The 17,539-nt window shown below is 40.4% G+C and overlaps 2 protein-coding genes across 5 annotated transcripts in view; both read left to right on the top strand.

Annotated features, from left to right (window-relative positions):
* Window positions 1-6,624, top strand: part of MYSM1 (Myb like, SWIRM and MPN domains 1) — a 29,076-nt gene extending 22,452 nt beyond the window's left edge. For 3 of the 4 annotated variants that reach the window (XM_045026085.1, XM_045026086.1, XM_045026083.1), the window contains 3 exons: window positions 1,725-1,830; window positions 1,985-2,042; window positions 3,092-6,624. In XM_045026085.1, the coding sequence (XP_044882020.1) occupies window positions 1,725-1,830; window positions 1,985-2,042; window positions 3,092-3,259 (332 nt within the window). In that variant the 3' untranslated portion in view covers window positions 3,260-6,624. The remainder of the gene's footprint in view (window positions 1-1,724; window positions 1,831-1,984; window positions 2,043-3,091) is intronic. The other variant, XM_045026084.1, reaches the window with a different exon arrangement.
* Window positions 6,625-13,326: 6,702 nt separating this feature from the next.
* TACSTD2 (tumor associated calcium signal transducer 2) lies at window positions 13,327-14,777 on the top strand. The gene has a single exon (XM_045026088.1). It carries the CDS (start codon window positions 13,327-13,329, stop codon window positions 14,254-14,256), a length of 930 nt encoding a protein of 309 aa, XP_044882023.1. The 3' UTR covers window positions 14,257-14,777.
* The last annotated feature ends 2,762 nt before the right edge of the window (window positions 14,778-17,539 follow it).

Below are 17,539 nucleotides of genomic sequence, written 5' to 3'. Positions count from 1 at the left end.
CTGTGTTTACTCTCTTGCTGATCTGAGGCAAAGTCACAGGATAATAGTCCCTTAGTAGAATTGATTTTTCCTGTTCCACAGTTCATAAATGCTGCCCCCTAACTCAGCCTTTGCCTCCAAACATCAGGGACTTGAATCTTGCGGTGTTGGGGAAGATAGATAGATCTGACACTTCCCTCATTATGTTTTATAATGGCCTGTACTGAGGAGAGACCAACCACCTGGGAATGTGCTTTCCAGTGCTGTGGGCAGAGTGTAGATGACCTTTTTGTGATACTCCTTGATTACCATACTGACATCCTCACATAGAGTAACCCTGGTCCTGCCATCTTGACTTTCCTATGACTCAGAGCTAAAGTGCCTGTGAATGATACCTGGCCTTCGTCGTTGTCATCTTTTTGTTATGTAGCTTGTGGAGACGACTTGTTTCAGGTGGCAAATAGATACAGTATAGGGAGTAAATACATTTTTCTTAAATATAACCTAGACTTTTGGAAATCAGACTCTGGTATCTTATGTGGAAATTAACCATGTGGCTACCTTCCCAGTCAGTGCAGATAGAAACATAATTAATGCACGGGTCTTAAAAAACAAATCTGTTTCTTTCTATACAATTGTTCCTGTTAATTAAATAAATTACAATATTGGATACATGATATATTTTTCAGTGTCTTTCATGGTGCTTCAGTGATTCCTTAAAAGTTTGCGAAGCACTCTAACAATTGCATTATTCATTGTTGTATTTTTCATATTTAACTCTGGGGCAGCTGTGTTCTATTGTGGCAAAAATATGTGAGTTTAAGGGAAATGGACAAAAATTGGAGTTTCACATCAGTGATAACTATTTGAGTGGATGAACATTCTTGCTCTTGAAAGTCCATTTTGCACTGACCATTTTTTCAAATCTGAGATGTTTTCACATTGTAAATTGTAGCTATTGCCTTCTTTTTCTTTCCTTTGAGGTTTTGAATGAAAGCATGTGAATCAGTTCATTATATTCTTGTGGTCCTGAAAAGACTTATTTTTAATGTTAACCTGAGTGAAGACAGTAAATTCTAGTAATCTGGTAACTGATTTGTGGGCTAGTAGTCATCCTCTTGCATTCTGTGTATATCACTTTTTAGGTTTGTTCATCTATGCCCATTCTCAGTAATGTAACTAGAAGTTTTAAGACTGAAGTTCTTGCTTAGAAACTTAACTTTCCTTACTCTCTCTTACCCTCCCCCCAAATTTAGGGTAACAATAAGTCACTACAGTATCAGCCACCACACCTCACTTGTGAATAAAAAAAGAATACATTTTACCCATATGCTTTAATCCACAGGGAACACTGGGACACCAGCCAAGAGATGAGAAATGTGACTTTAAAAATAAAATAAAGTGGTGATACATTATAAAATGTTTAAGTTTTGCTGTTTTACTGTTCTTTTGCAGAGCTATTTTGTTTTGAAAGTTTAACCCCAAACAAAAAATGTGGTATAATTTAATGAAAAAAAAAAACTTTGTTTTTCTACCAAACTTCAATTTGGAGCCTTAAAATAGCTGACAGTGTCACTTCAACCTGCTTAGTTTTGGTAAGTATTAGGTTTGCGAGTTATTGTTGCTGCAACAGGCATAAGTAAAGTATGAACAGTTGCAAGGAAGGAGGGAGATTGCTTCCAGATTTGAAGAGGAGTGGCAGGTGTAAGGGAACCAGGGAATAATCATGTTTTAATGACTTACAGGCCTGCCTTACAAGTTTGAAGTACATCAGATGTTGGAAGAACCTCAGTGGGAATTAGTGTTTGAAAAAACAAGATGGATTATCGAAAAATACAGACTCTCTCATAGGTGTGTGTGTGTGTTTGCTTGCAATATACTTGTTTTTAAGATAAGCCACTTTACAGTTTTTGTGTATTTATTATTAGTATTTCAATAGAAAACAGATTTGTCCATTTCATCCACCATTTCATCCAATCAAGACTTTTTATATTTCTTCCAATAGCAGTGTCCCCATGGATAAAATCTTTCACAGGGATTCTGACCTGACCTGTTTGCAAAAAGTAAGCATTTAAATTTTTTAAATGTCACTTTTTTTGGAGTAATCTGAAACATCTATAATCTCAGCCATGAAAATCACAATTTTAGGCCAGTTGCTATACATATCTTTTATATTGCAGCTCATAATTTTATTTACCATAACTATGAAAATAAGGTTGGGTTATGTTTTCATACTTGCTGTTGACTTCATTTTTGGAGTTGAGGCCAATGATTAAAGCAATATTTGAAGTTTTAACCTTAGTTAAAAAGGAAAAAAAGAAAGTTATTGCCTGTTCTCTGCATGTTTGACTGCTATTAACGTCAACAAGAGTTGTTGCACATTGAGAGAATTAGTCTCCTACGTCCATAATCCTATTCTTAAAATGGTGTTGCTCCATATTTGTCATGCATAATTGAGAATTTTATGAAGTTCTGGATAATTGAATCTGTAACATTAATTGCATAAACAAGACAGAAAATTTGCTCAAAGCAAAAGTCATATAAACAGAAGACATGCAGTAATTACTCTCATTTATTTTTTTTCTTTCAACATGACTGTTCATAAACAACTTAAATCTAAAATTGAACTGGCAGAAAGATCTTTTGAATTTAACTATTCTATGATTTATGGTAAAGAATCCCATGCATAATTGTCTATAGAATAATGTAAGTCCTGTGATGCAAAGATTATTATTTCAATCCTATATTTTATAGCCAACTATTGAACACAAACTGATCAGCTAAAGTGAAAAATAATTTTTCCCTTAAGTACAATTGATCCAGTTGTGCTTGGCTTTCCTCTAAAGCAGTTGGTATAGGGAACTATCAGAGTCAGGACCCCAGAGTCAGGATCCCTAAAAGGGATCACTGATCTGTTTCTTTATGGTAATCCCTGTATACACTTTTTATATTGAACGGTTTCTGCAAACCTGCCAAATAAATCAAGGTTTACTTTTACAGCATTCATCAGCTAGAAAGACAAAACAGTTTATTTCATTTTTTCTACTGAAATGTCTAAGTTGAGCAGTTATTATGTGTTTCTGAACTTAATAATTATTTTCTTTTAAACCAGCTTTTGGCGTGTATGAGGAAGACTCTGGGCAAGGTAACGAACTGCTTCATTGCTGAAGAATTCTTGACTCAGATAGAAAACTTATTCCTTTCTAGCTACAAAAGTGAGAAGCAGAATAATACAGCTGAAGAAAATAAGAATGCGTGTGCAAATGAATTGCCAATGTGATGGCTTTTTCAGTGATGAAATTTCAGTTGTATGGACTACTATCCATTGTTCCTCTTTCAAAGTTATTGTCTCAGATGACAGTAATAGGGACATAATCCAGTATCTCAGATAGTGTAATGGTTCTAAAAGACATTTAGAAAAGCTCTAACAAATGTTTTCTGATTGCATGTGAAATTTGTTTTTTTTACATGCTGAAAAATTATTGAATAGTATCACAAACTTTGTGTTATCATTTGGCCAGCAACCTACCATTGGGAAGGACAAGCTGAAATATAGCACACTGTTTCTGTGCCTAAAGGAGAGGGTCCCTCCTCTAAGTCTTTGAATATGGAATTTTGGCCTTCTTTCTGTCCTCAGATACACATTGTATTGAGAGTTAGATGTGTACATCAGAGGGAAGAATTTGTCCCGTAGTGCATTGTGTTGTCTAAATTTGCATAATTCTGCAAATGAGATTTATACCACTCTATCACTGCAAAGATTATAGTATATCTGATACTAATTTTCCTGGTATCTACTCTAAACTTGTACTCTGCCTAATTTAATCCACTCTGCTATTCCTTTCTGAGCCACTACAGACAATTTTTTTCTGGCATACCCTTCCCCATCTTCCATAATACATGAAAATAAGGCTAGCAGGACATAATTATTTGTCACTTCTTGTTGCCACAGTTTCCAGTGGAAACAATAAGTTCTGGTTATTACATGTTGTACTCTTTCCGATCTTCCATATTACAGAGACACAATGCTATCTTGTTCTATCAGATCATCATTATCTGTCATTTCCTGGTTATCACAGGTTAATGCCATATGGCAAAATCTAGCACTGTATGGTGGCAGCCAAAAAAATGTTTGTCTTAGCTGCACAGCAGGAAAGAAAATGAAGTGCACATGTGTTATAATCACTTCCCTTCTCTTTACAATAGCAATTTAACAAGTAACTACACTGTTCATATCAGCTTCTGATATAATTATACATTGATACAATTATATATTCAGATAAATTAGTGCCAGGTAAGCAGATTGATTTGTAATTGAACCTCAAGAGAGAAATACTGTTCTCAGAAATCGTAACTTCCAAACATTTTATCAGCTGTATCACAGTGTGTAAATTTTTGTAGAAGAATATCAGTGATGGATTCCTTCCTGAATCATGGGCAGACTGGTGATGAGTGTACACTTAATACTGTATGTGAAGAGTATCTTGGCCAAAATGTCTGAGGTATTTGAAAATAGAGAGTAACCAAGAACTTAGATTATCCTTGTGGTTTTGGGATCTAATCATACTATAAAATATACATTTTAATTTTATATCTGGCCCTGTATAACAAAAATGCAATTTAAAATATTTCAGATTTACATCTTAACTTCATCTTGCTCTGTGCACTTAGGGGGGAAAAAGCTATGTGAAGAATTAAAAGTGAGGATTGCAAAACTTTAATATTGTGGAATCACATCCCAAGTAGATACCTGTTTCCAAGAAGGTAAAATCAGCTGTTATTGAGCCTTCTAAAATGGAGTTTAGTCCCTTTTCATTTCAAAGTGGATGATGCTGAACCTAATTTTAGAAAAAACGTGGACATACATAACTAGAGACTTTTTCCAGGCTGTGTTCAAGACCTATTGTCTTAATAATATTAGAGAACCTTCTGCACTGTGTAAATCTGCAGATAAGAGGCTTTGGATTCTAGTGTGATGTGTATAGTCCCTCAGTTTAAAAGAAGTGCAATCCTTATATATATATATACACACACACACATTGATACAATCTGTGGACCTTTTATTTCCCCTAGATTGCATGTAATGTGAAATGCCATCTCTCTCCTCTTTCCTAAATGAAAGTATTGCATGGCTCTCAGTATTTCTAGCTGTAGACTACACATTTTGCTCACAAAACAGATTTCCCATCTCCCTCAGTTTAAATTTTGGAGTATTCCTTTATCAAGTATTGTTTCAGTTTTCATCGGTTTTATACGTTACTCTATAAAAAAAAAGTCACATTGTATATATCTGTACTAAAATATGTTGTAAATAGTTATTTGTAGAAACAAAATCATTTGTCAAAAGACTTGAACCTCAAGTATAACTGCAGTATGTGGTAGATGTAGTGTCTTTGTTCTGGTTGTTATTTTTTGAGTCATTAAAAAAAAAAATACAGTGAGGCAGTATTCCTAAAATAATGGAAACTAAATTTGCTGGCTGCTGTGCCCCCTTTTTAATGATTAAAGTGAGCGAAAACATTAATAATGATGTGCAATTGATTTTAAAGAGTCATATATACTGTATCAGCTAAGATGTTTTGGGTACAAGATGTTTTAAATTGTGGAATCTGAGTCACTCTGACTTGCACATCAACACTCTGATCCTGCAATCCCATTCTCGTGAGTGGACTCTTGTGCCTGTCCAGAGACCTGTTGACTCAGTTTACAAGTAGAATTAGGGTCCAAATTTGCTCAATGTACTTGTAGAAAAAATGGTTGTAACTGCTATTGCTGCAAACTTAATCCTGGATCTAAAATCCAAGCTGTGTTCTTTCTGGTTCATGCGTCATAGCCAGTAATAAATGTATTTTGTTTCACCAGCAGTAATTGGTCCAGTAAAAGATATTATTTTGCCCATCTTCTCCCTATCATATCCTGAGACCACAAGGCTACAGCAACACTACAAACAAATAATAAATGCAGCATTTGTGATAATAGTTAACAGTTCTATTGACAGTATATGAGCCAAAAAAGAACCCAGCTCACTCTTCCTTAGTGTTGTGTCAGCTATACAGTGCTAATATGACTTAAAAAAAATAGTAAAAACTTACCTTTCTCACTGTAGTAGCAAAAATGACTTTAAACACACACAGGGAATAATTTCTTTTTACTAAGAAATCTCTATTTTTTACCCAGACGCTTTTCTGACGAGCACCATGTTTTTAGTATGACGATGCTAGAATGTGCTATTTAATCTTTTATAACATGTCATATTTTGCCAAGATAAGTTGCTCAGAAGAGAGAAGAAAACAATAAGCAGCATCTTAGAAGACCTAAAACCAAGTTGACCAAAGTACTTTAAATTGAATCTGTCTTGATGCTGTGATCAACTGAGCTCAATGCAATATTACGAAACACCTCTCCTTTGGGAAATGAAAACGACACGTTCTCTTCATCCATTGTATATGTTGTAACTCCCATGAATGCTGTGTGTGTTCACTGAGTTCATATATACTTACATGTGTGTTTGTTGGCTGTTGTTTTAAGTTTTAAAGACCCAATTGTTTGCAGTATTTATTCACAGGGATTTATACCATGTGCTTGACTTGTACATCAATATCTTAAACCCCCCCGAATAAATAAGAAGTAAATTTCCTAGGAAAATTGTGTAAGTTGCAGGAATTCATACACAGTACTGTCATTGCCCGTGGTAAGTTATACACGTTTACATGTTGCTCAGACATGGTCTGTATTCCTGGTAGCTATTTTTAGAATGTTCTTTCACTGCAAGATTGTGTATCAAGTAACCCTACAGCTGTGTTATGTGTTTGTAATAGTTCTCTGTCTTTTGAAATAACTTAAGAATTGGATATTAAGCACAAATTAACACTAAAAATGATGTGGTTCAAATAAGTGTGATAAGCACCAGTAGATGGAGCTCTGTTACACTGATATATTTAGCTAAATATATAATGCTTTAATATAGCATCTCCCAGCTGAAGATTAGTGTTTTTAAGTGTTAGGCCTGATTGTTCCTTCTTTCCACCAGTCTCTTCCCCTAAAATCTTTAGTGTTTTTGTATTACATTAAAAACTGTGTGTGTTTGAGAGAGAGAGAGAAAAGTGGAATCAGAAACACAGTTGGTTCTAACATGCTATCACTCTGATTGCTTTGTTTTGATAGTGTATCAATTTTCCCCACCTTCTATTTACTTTTTGTCTTTTTAGAATATAAGGTACATCTCTACCCCTCTATGATGCAGTCATGGGGAGCCAAAAATCCCTACCGCATTATAGCCGAAACCCCGTTATATCGGGGTAGGGACGGCAGGGTGGCAGGGCTCTGGCGGTGATTTAAAGAGCTCCGGGCTCCAGCCGCTGCGGGGAGCCCCAGGCCCTTTAAATCGCCGGTGGAGCCGCGCTGCCGCAGCCCCAGGGTAGCAGCGGCAGGGCTCCGGCGGTGATTTAAAGGGCCCGGGGCTCCCCGCAGCAGCCGGAGCCCTGCTGCTACCGTGCTATATGCGAACCCGTGTTATATTGGCTCGTGTTATAGGGGGTAGAGATGTAATTGGGGCATGGGCTGTCTTTTGTATAGCGCAGGAGTCGGCAGCCTTTCAGAAGTGGTGTGCCGAGCCTTCATTTATTCACCCTAATTTTAAGGTTTTGCGTGCCAGTAATACATTTTAACATTTTTAGAAGGTCTCTTTCTATAAGTCTATAATATATAACTAAACTATTGTTGTATGTAAAGTAAATAAGGGTTTAAAAATGTTTAAGAAGCTTCATTTAAAATTAAAGTGCAGAGTCCCCCGGACTGGTGGCCAGCACCCAGGCAGTGCGAGTGCCACTGAAAGTAAGCTCACATGCCGTCTTCGGCACGCGTGCCATAGGTTGCCTACCCCTTGTCTAGTGCTTAGCACAGTAAGACCCTGATTCTGATGAGTGTTCCCATTTTATAGATGGCGCAGAGATAATGGGGACTTGCCTAAGGTCTAAGAAGTAGATCTTTGGTACTTATTTGGTACTTTGGTACTTATATGACCCCTATCACCATAGTACCTGAGCCTCTTACAATCTTTTTAATGGATTTATCCTCCTAACCACCCATGTGAGGTAAGAAAGTGCTCTTATCCTCATTTAACAGATGGGAACGGAGGAATAGACAGGCTAAGTGACTTGCTCAAGGTCACATAAGAAGTCTGTGGAAAAGCAAGTGATTGAACTCCAATCTCCCAAGTCCTAGGCTAATGCCCAAACCACTGGACCATCCTTCCTCAAGCCTGTAATAGAGGCAGGAATTGAACCCTGTTCTCAAAACTCCCAGTCCTGTGTGGTAATTCATTAAATGAAATTGAGCTGATCTGAAATAAGAGTGTGGTCCCGAGCAGCGTGAGATGACATCAAGAAATCATTCTATCCAGTGTGTATAAGAAATTAACTGGTTATTAGTTTTTATTGGCTGTAGATTGAGGTAGATTTGCTTCTTTCATTTAGTCTTTTCATTCCTTTGACTCTCTTCTTTGGAAAGAGTGGAGTCGGGGCGGGGGAGGGTGCGAGCACCCACCGGTGCTGGAGAAAGTTGGCGCCTATGTCTCAATTGTCCAGTGGTTCCACTGGTTGTTTAGCAGGCTTCCTCCTTCTGATGTACTTACTCAAAAACTAATCGCAATTTTTTTTTTCTTTGGCTAGCTGTTCTTCAAATTCTTTTTTGGCCTTCCTAATTATATTCTTATACTCATGGGCACATTTTCAGCTCATGTACATTATAGCTCCATTGAAGTCAGTGGCTATGACAGTTTACACCAGTTGAGGATCTCTCTGAGTTAACAAACTTCTCCAGAATGAAAACAAAAAACAGAGTTTTTAACATCAAAGAGACAAGACAAGTGGCAGACGAGACATGGCTAAGAAAGGAAGGGTGAGGAGAGGCTCGGTGAGGCTAAAGGGGAAGAATTGGTTTTGGAGGTGGTGGGCTGGCTTGACTGGGAGACTTTTCCAAGGTGACAGTGTAAAAGAGTCAAAGGTGAGAGGTTGAGGAGGAGTGTAGAGAGCAAGTAGAGGAGTTTGAGGAAATGAGAGCGGAGATGCAGGCAGGGACGGTGAAGGTGCAGTAGTAAGAGACAGGAAGCTAGCTAAGGGGTGGATTTGAGGAGGTGGGTGATAAGTTTGGAGTGGCTGGAGAGGATGACTTCATCAGCAGTATTTTGAATGGATTGAAGATGGAAGGCTGTGAAGGAGGCAGTAACCAGGAACATATGACCAAACCCTGGGCGCGCGTGTGTGTGTGCGTGTGTGTGTGTGTGAGAGAGAGAGAGAAAAGGTAGATATTAGTGATATTAAAGAGGAAGAATCAACATGGCTTCTTCATACCAGGAGAGGAGAATTGAAACAAACCACACCTCATATATTACAAAAAATATAAGAAATCAGAGTTGCAAATAATACTGCTTAGCAATTTCACATGTAGGTCTCAAAGTTCTTTCTAAAGGCCGGTGGCTACTATTTTCATTTTACAGAGGGAAAGACACAGAGCAGTGCAGTGACTTGCTCAAGGTCACAAAACGAGCCCGTACAAGAACCAGGAGTAAATATAGGAATTTACCTACTTCCTCTTTTTGGCAATGAAGAATTATTCCCTACACTGTTTTATAACAATTTCTTTTATTCAGTTCCAAATAGAGAGGGGGCTAAGCCACCAATTTCAGCTCCAGGTCTGAGCTTCCTTGAAGTTTGAGGGTATTTGGATCTGCTGGTTTGATTTAGGCCCATATTTGGTTGTAAATATGAATTGGCAGCCACTGTAGCCTCCTAATAATTCATCCACTATTTACAATGAGACCTGCCTTAAATTAAATAAAGGGCAGGCCCTGGGAAAACCACTGTGGAAGTAGAGTTTGAATATGGGTTTTTTCCAGGACCTAACCTGTGAGTTAGTGCCTGAGGGCACTCAACATCTTGCACAAGCTGCTCAGCGTATCTGAGTTTCAGGAGTCTGTGCTTACCCAAGTCCGCAGGCAATGAGCAAGTAGAACATCCGACACCTACTGGCAGCAATGGGAAAATGTGAAAACAGTGACTCATGGAGTGTGGATTGTTAAGAAACTTGGAATGTTGCCCACACAGCAATTACCCCACCATCAGAAATTTTAGTATCTCCAGAAACTGCCATGACAATATCAACCACTCCATAAGGTAACAGAACAAGTGTGAAAGTTTCTGTAAGTTTTATTGGCTTGGGCTAAATCGTATATCAAAGGGAAGTAGGAGAGGCAGAAACCATCCTCGCTAGAAGGAAGGAATGCCCTTGCTGTTTTATAAATGAAAGTATAATCTGCAACTGGAGAAACTGTCAACCCATCATTGATTTGACATTGCTGCTGCGCTGCGATTTTATTAGAGCAGATTAAAAGGAACTTTTGATATACAAAACAAAACTAAAATCCCCAAGCAATAAGAAACCAGAAATACAACAGCATAGGAGCTGCAGGACAGAGGATTGGGAAACTGTGACCACATTACTGATTTGTGCTCCCTTCAGAGGAGGAGCAGATTGTGTGATCGTGGAGGAGACAATGGAGTCCAGGGATCCAGGAGAAAAGGAAGCATTAGCCCTAGCTACCTCTTTGTGGTTCTGCCAGCCTAGCCCTGTCCTTGGCAGCACAGCTCCTTTTGGAGCCATACTACTACTAACGCCATTGTCCATGCCTGGGGCTAGTACCCCCTCACCAAAGACAGTGTAAACATGTGAGCTAATGTTCCTAGGAGCAGTATTAACCAAATGGTATTTGCCATGCCAAGGAAACTGAGGGCTGTTCCATCCATCCGCTTCTGCCTGCAGTATCACCCCCCTGCCCCGGCATAGATCCTAATGAGCACCCCTTCCTAGCTGCCTTTTAGGACTGCTCTCCGGGGAATCCAAGCCTCTGTGCTCTGAATGTCCTGGGGGGTGTTAAGCTCCTGGAACCTCAATGGAGTCCAGCCGCTGCCCCAATCTTGTGGTCCCTAATCACACTGAGTGTTTTAATCCACTATCCAACGGCCTAGCCCCTCTGGGTGCAGCGCTAACCTTTCAGCTTCTGGTTTACAGGTTAACTCCCTCAGGGGCCCCCAGCAGTTGTAAACGGTCAGCACACGCACTTGGTTCAGTTACTCGATTTTATGCTCTTTACTTGACAGATAAACCACAGGAGAGTTACCTCCCATACGAAACAATGACACATCCTACATGCAGTGTCTCACTAGCTCACCCGTCCTGTGCGTGTTCTTGAGGGATCAGATGTATTTCGTCAGGCAGCATCCTCTGGCCCCTTGCCTCCCTCATCTTAAACTAGTGCAAAATGGCTCTCTTTCTCTTCTCTCTCATACTAGCACTGGTGCTCCTGGGCTGCTATTTCTTGATTCCAGTCTTCTAGCTGCTGTGTTTCTTCTCCAGCTGCAGCTTCTGTTGAGCTGTCCACAACTCCTGTTACCGTGGTGTACTCAGTCTGGATGGAATGTGGTGCTGCCTCTGTCAGGCTCTTCCTTGTTTGTCAGGGTGGGGAACCTCAACCCACAGTTGGGGCAGCAAATCCTTTGGGAGACAGAGGCACCACACACACTCCCTAGAAACCAGATGGGAGTGAGAGAACCCCATCTCAAGCTAACACCTACAGGCTGAGGGGTAAGAAGGGCCATGCGAGGGCTCAGCCCAGAGGCTCTAAAGAGAGAAATTATACAGGCTGGTGGACAAGCGACACTATGGGATTTTGAAGGATGAATGCTGGCTTGCTTGCAAAATATTTACTATATGAAATTATAAAAAGTAAGAGCAAAAATGCCATTTACGGATCAGCCTGTCCAGGAAGTAAGACTGTGCACTCCCCTAGGCTGCTGGACAGCACCCTAGTTATACCCACTTCTTTAGAGGGACGTGACAGCTAAGGTAATTTCCTGCAATATACTGGACAAACCATATTGAATTAAGTTTATGCATCGTTGTGGGCCAAGGATTGTATGTAATTCCATGGGGGAGGGAGATCACAGCCCTCCAAAAACTAAGAGTAGTGAGGATGGGTAGACAAATTCATTCAGGTTGTAACACCTCCGGAGAGGTACCACCACCTGGAGGGAGGCTCGCATATACTAATTCACACTGGAGTCTCCAGGGACCAACAAAGAAAGGACCTTTGAGTAAATTGCGTAGTTAAGATTGACTCGGGGCCTTCTTTCTGATCTGGCAAATGGACAAGACCGGTCTACGGGGTGGGGGGGGGCAATCCTTCCTGAGAAGGGCGGGAAAGACTTGCCTGTTCTGTGTCCTTGTTCTGAGTAGGAGGGGTTATGAACTTGTAACCACAAGAAAACCCCTTGGTGTGGGTTGAAGGTGTTCACCTGCCAGAGTCCTTGGAGTCAGGGGGTGATCTCTGGTAAGCTGAGCATGCATGTAGGTTCTTTTATTGTTTTTAATATGTTTTCTCTATAATGCTTTTCCCTTAGAGTCAATACGCTTGCTTAGGAAGAGCTGTCTGGTAACTTAACTGTGGCAATTACACTGTTTACTGTCTCTGAGGAGAAAAGTAAAGCAGGCTTGCTTAGGCTGTCTGACTTTGCTGGGAAAGTCACAGTATAGGCAGGGAACTGTATAGCCTGAAAATACCTCAGTCAGGGGTGTGAGAGATGCATGTCTCAGCCCAAGAGAGGCAACGGCTGGGGATCCACAAACTTATGAGTGGGTGCCTTTGCTGGACCACAGAAGGGAAATACATGAGCCCTTGCCCTGAACTGTGACATCCCTCATCCCACCTCTAATTATGGTACTTTTCCCCCATAATATCAGGGCAGCAAGGCTTCCAGAAATACCAGCGTAGGCTGCTGTCCTACCTTTTGTGTGTTTCCGTGCTCCAGTTCCCATCTGCACAGGGCCCTAACTGTGTTTATATCTGCAGGAGATGGAAACAGAGCCGGAAGGAAGGGGCTCAGGCAGGCTCACATTATCTTAGAAAACTGCGTTTGTGTTCTGATCCACAAGGCAGGGCCAATGGCACTTCTGTGTTTGGTTGAGCCACGTTTTATATTGGTGTGTGTGCTGCTTGCCTATTGTATTTCCTCATTCAGCAGGAGGGAGGGAGACAGGATGGGCTGGTGGGAAGTTATTGCCACTCCCTGAAGGTATAATTGAAGAAGGTGCAGCTCACTGACTTCTCTGTGGGTTTTCTGTGTTGCCAGAGACCAGTTGTTTGTGAGCAGAACCTGTCTGGCAGGTCTGATTTGGGTTGAGTAATAGGGAGTGGCTCACCAATACACAAAAACCAGGAGACTGGCTGTCAGTGAGCTTAGTTTTCAGACAGCCCTTGCCATTTCTTCCCACAGGCTTCTTTCTCCCTTGAACATGGAATCTAGATTTGGAGTTGTGCTGGTTTTGATCTTGGCAGCTGCATCATCATCTGCCCAGAAGAACTGTACCTGTGCGACCAACAGACGGGCTCTATGCACTGAAGACACATTTGGGAACTGCCTCTGCACATTGGTGGGTTCAAATCAAAGAGTAAATTGTTCAGTGTTGACTTCAAAATGCCTACTGATGAAGGCAGAAATGAGCACCCCAAAGGGCAGGAGTTTCTTCAAACCTGAGCATGGCTTTTTAGACAATGATGGAGTTTACAATCCAGACTGTGAGGATAGTGGTATCTTCAAAGCCAGGCAGTGCAATCAGACCAATACCTGCTGGTGTGTGAACTCTGCTGGGGTGAGAAGAACTGATAAAGGTGACACAACCCTAAGATGCAATGAACTAGTCAGAACTAACTGGATCTTCATCGAACTGAAACACAAGGAGAGGTCTAAAGCCTTCAATGCTTCTGAAGTGGCAGATGGTCTGAGACAGATCATTCAGAACAGATACAAGCTGCAACCAAAGTACATTACTGCCATTGAGTATGAATACCCATTCATCCATATTGACCTGAAGCAAAATGCTTCCCAGAAATCCAAAGGAGATGTTGATATAGTTGATGTGGCTTATTACTTTGAAAAAGATGTTAAACTTGACTCCATATTTCATCATAGTAATGCATTCAACCTCTCCGTTAACAGAGACCCTCTGGATGTGGAAGGAATTTTAATTTACTACGTGGATGAAAAGCCACCAGAGTTTTCTATGAAACGTCTGACTGCTGGCGTTATTGCTGTGTTGGCAGTGGTGATATTGACTATTATTACTGGGATTATTGTACTGGTTATTACCAGAAGGAGGACCGGGAAGTATGAGAAGGTCGAGATCAAGGAGATGGGTGAAATGAGACGAGGACAAAACTTATAGCTGCCTTAATCTGAAGACAGAAATTAAGACTTTGATGAGAAGGAAGCAGAAATCGGAAGATTATTCAATGTTTGTGTGGGGAGGCTGGGGTATTTTTTATTTCTAGTTTTAAAACAATGTTTTTCTAAAATCCTAAATAAGCTTCGATGAGTAAAGTGGTATTAACTAGTATAAATGAATTTGAGAGTTGATTATCAAAATCACCTTAGCCCAAAATTTTCCGATTGTATAGTTGTATTTTTAAGAGGACAAGAAAGTTATTTGTACTTCCTAACATAGCTATTTAGCATAATTTATAATACCTAAATTTGAATTACTAAAGAGCCTGTTAAACTTGTTTAAAAATTTTATGAGGACTTTTTTTTTTTTTTTTGCACAACCAGGTGCTGAAGCTTGAATATGCACTGTCTGACTCACTTGTATAACTAGGGTTGGCTTTCTGTTTTCAATGACATTTTTAAAGATACCATCTTTGATGAAGTTTCTGGAACTTTTTTTTTTTCACCAACTTTAAACTTAATAAATTCCACCAAAAACAAAACAAACAAAAAATTGTGATAATCTCTTCCAGACTTGCAGTATCACAGCCTTCTGTGCTGACTCGTTTGTTGAAGGAATATAAAACACAACTTTCCGGGTGCAAATATTCTGAAATTCAAAGTTGGTCAGACAACCTTGTGCTCTGATCCCGCACATGCTTTCTAATGAGGGTCTGACCTCTTGTAGTCATTACAGATTCATTGGCACTTTTTCTAAGAGTGGGAGAGCTAATCTTGCTTTCCTGGCCAAATTCCAGCTCTGGTCATTGGTTTCTTTCTACCCAAACGTCCCTTGCAGTTTCAACAGTATTCTTCACTGTTTAGCAGCCCACAGCAGTACCACACAATGTTTTACGACAAGTTGTGAAGAGACCTTTACCTCATTAGAGTTGCAAGGGGAAATTGAGGTCGGCAGAATGTAATTACCCAACCCAGAATTTGGCCAAGACCTCAGAATTAGACACTAGTCACCTACCACTATACAAACCCTTTTCTATGTAGCATCATCACTTTAAAGGACAAATGGAAAGAAGGGGGAGGGGGGGAAGGAGGTAGGGGCAGGGAGGGAATACGGTAATGGTAGTTGTTCAGTGTTGGAGTACTGGCCGAATTGGTGCATTCCCTGGGCTGCTGATGGGCATCTAAAATTCTATCAGCCTAATTAGATTTCTTTCAAAACATGATCACTTCAAGCAGGCATTCCAACTGCGTCCGCCATCTAATTCACATAAACTGCCCTTAATTTCACTGTTTTGCAAACCTAATAAGCATCCATTGTTGTGTGGCTCCTATGGATAATTGTTTACTAAACACACATGAAAAATTCCAATGTCCAGGAAAAAATGATGGGACTTAGTGTGGCCATGGGATTGGATACTCGAATGGGCATCAGGGACTGGGTTCTATTTTCAGCGTTGCCAGTGACCTGCTGTGTGACATAGGACAAGTTACTACACCTTTCTGTTCTGCAGTTTCCCCCTCTGTGGTGGAGATGATACTGACCCTTCCCTACTTTGAAACTGCTTTGAGATATATGGATAAAAATTGCTATATAGGAGCTAAATGATGTTATTATTCACTTATCTGTAAGAACCAATTGGGCTTTATTACAGGAAGACCAACTGACTGCAATTGTTGTAATACAGTAAAGCTTGACAGCAGATGCATATTATTTATTTCACATTTTCCCACCAGTCTGACATTAGATTTTTGCATCTTCCTGCCAGAAACATCAACACACAATTCAAATATTAAGAATTTGGGGACTGGGACTATCATTTATTAATACGCTTGTGCACTGCCTCGCACAGCAAAGTCCAACCTGCTTGCGGCCTTTAAGTACCACTGCAGTATAAATGTTAAATAATAATGAGAGATGGGCCTGAACCAAATCCCCAGATCAGAATTCCCCCAAGCTGCAGGTAAGTTCTGAGACTAGCCTCGCTCCATACCCAAACGTTGTGGTTGGCCTTGCTCTGTATAATGAGCTGAACTAAAAATCGGAACCTGAGCATCCCTTAGCTTTGGAGAAATCTGAACCCGAACTAAGTGGCTCAGGCTCATTGCTACACAGTTTTGTTTCTTACATAGTGTGTGTGTGGACCTGATGAAAGGTGTCTACCTGATATCTCTTGGAGGCCTCCTTTCTTCCACAGAAAAGGTGCAACACTGGCAGTGGCAGAGCAGTCCTGACATAGCCTCACCAAGGGGTTGCAGCCAGAAGGACCGTCTTCTAGGATGACGAGTTGTACAGTCTCCATGCCTGTTTGATCTTTGACTTCTTTTTTGACATTTCCCCCAAGGGTGGCCGTTGTAGCAGTGTTTTATTTTATTATGACAGAGAGACTAGTTCACTAGGAACCGGATTGCAATCACCAAACCCATTTCTAGTACAGGCCAAAGCATAGCCACTAGATGCTAACACCACCAATCACTACTAGAATGGATTTGACCTAGAAAATTACTGATAAAAGACCTATATTCTATTACTAGTTGCCTGAACCACATCTGTTACTACTATAACGTTATATCTGGGCTGTTCATATGATGCAAATTAAACTCTCTCTTATGCACACAGAGCCTTAGTAATGCAGGAATTAGGAGTGCAATAACAGCCACTTCTTCAGCCCCGAGCTGAAAAACAGGGGTTACAAACCACAAGCATCCCTTGTATGAGGATTTGTGGCCATTGCATGTGATTGTGGATCCAGTGGCCACACCCCCAACTTTCCATAGGCACATCCACACTGGTTTGTGTGGATTCCATCGCTGCCACATGCAAGTGTTTCAGAGTCTTCTTGCAGGTTCACTGCAATGGAGCCCCAGTGGTTCTGTTGCATTAGGGACCTTTGGTGGCCCCAAAGCAGCTGGGTAAATTTCACGGTGGGTAATTTTAGTGGCATTATTTACATCACAACTCCAGTTTACTGGAGTTTGGCTTTTATTTTTCTTGTGACTATATACATACTGTATGCCTAAGCACGTCAGCCAGACTGGCAGGCCAGAATGCTTTAAAGGGGTGGAATTCCAACTAGTGCAACTCCTTTGAAACCCACTGATCTGGGCTGAATGTTGAATGTTTTTAAAAATGTGGCCATCAGCATCGGGGCTGAGTTTTTATGAAAAAAATCTAGCCCCCATTGTGAATGCTGAGCACTTGAAAATCTGGCCTTGGGTTATTTCTTCCACAAGAATATAACAAAGGAAGATGCAACACTATTAAAAGACCTGGGGAAATGATTTGA

Source organism: Mauremys mutica, chromosome 8 (genome assembly GCF_020497125.1).
Source record: "Mauremys mutica isolate MM-2020 ecotype Southern chromosome 8, ASM2049712v1, whole genome shotgun sequence".
In the NCBI taxonomy this organism is placed as follows: domain Eukaryota; kingdom Metazoa; phylum Chordata; order Testudines; family Geoemydidae; genus Mauremys; species Mauremys mutica.
This window is presented reverse-complemented; position numbering and strand designations above follow the sequence as displayed.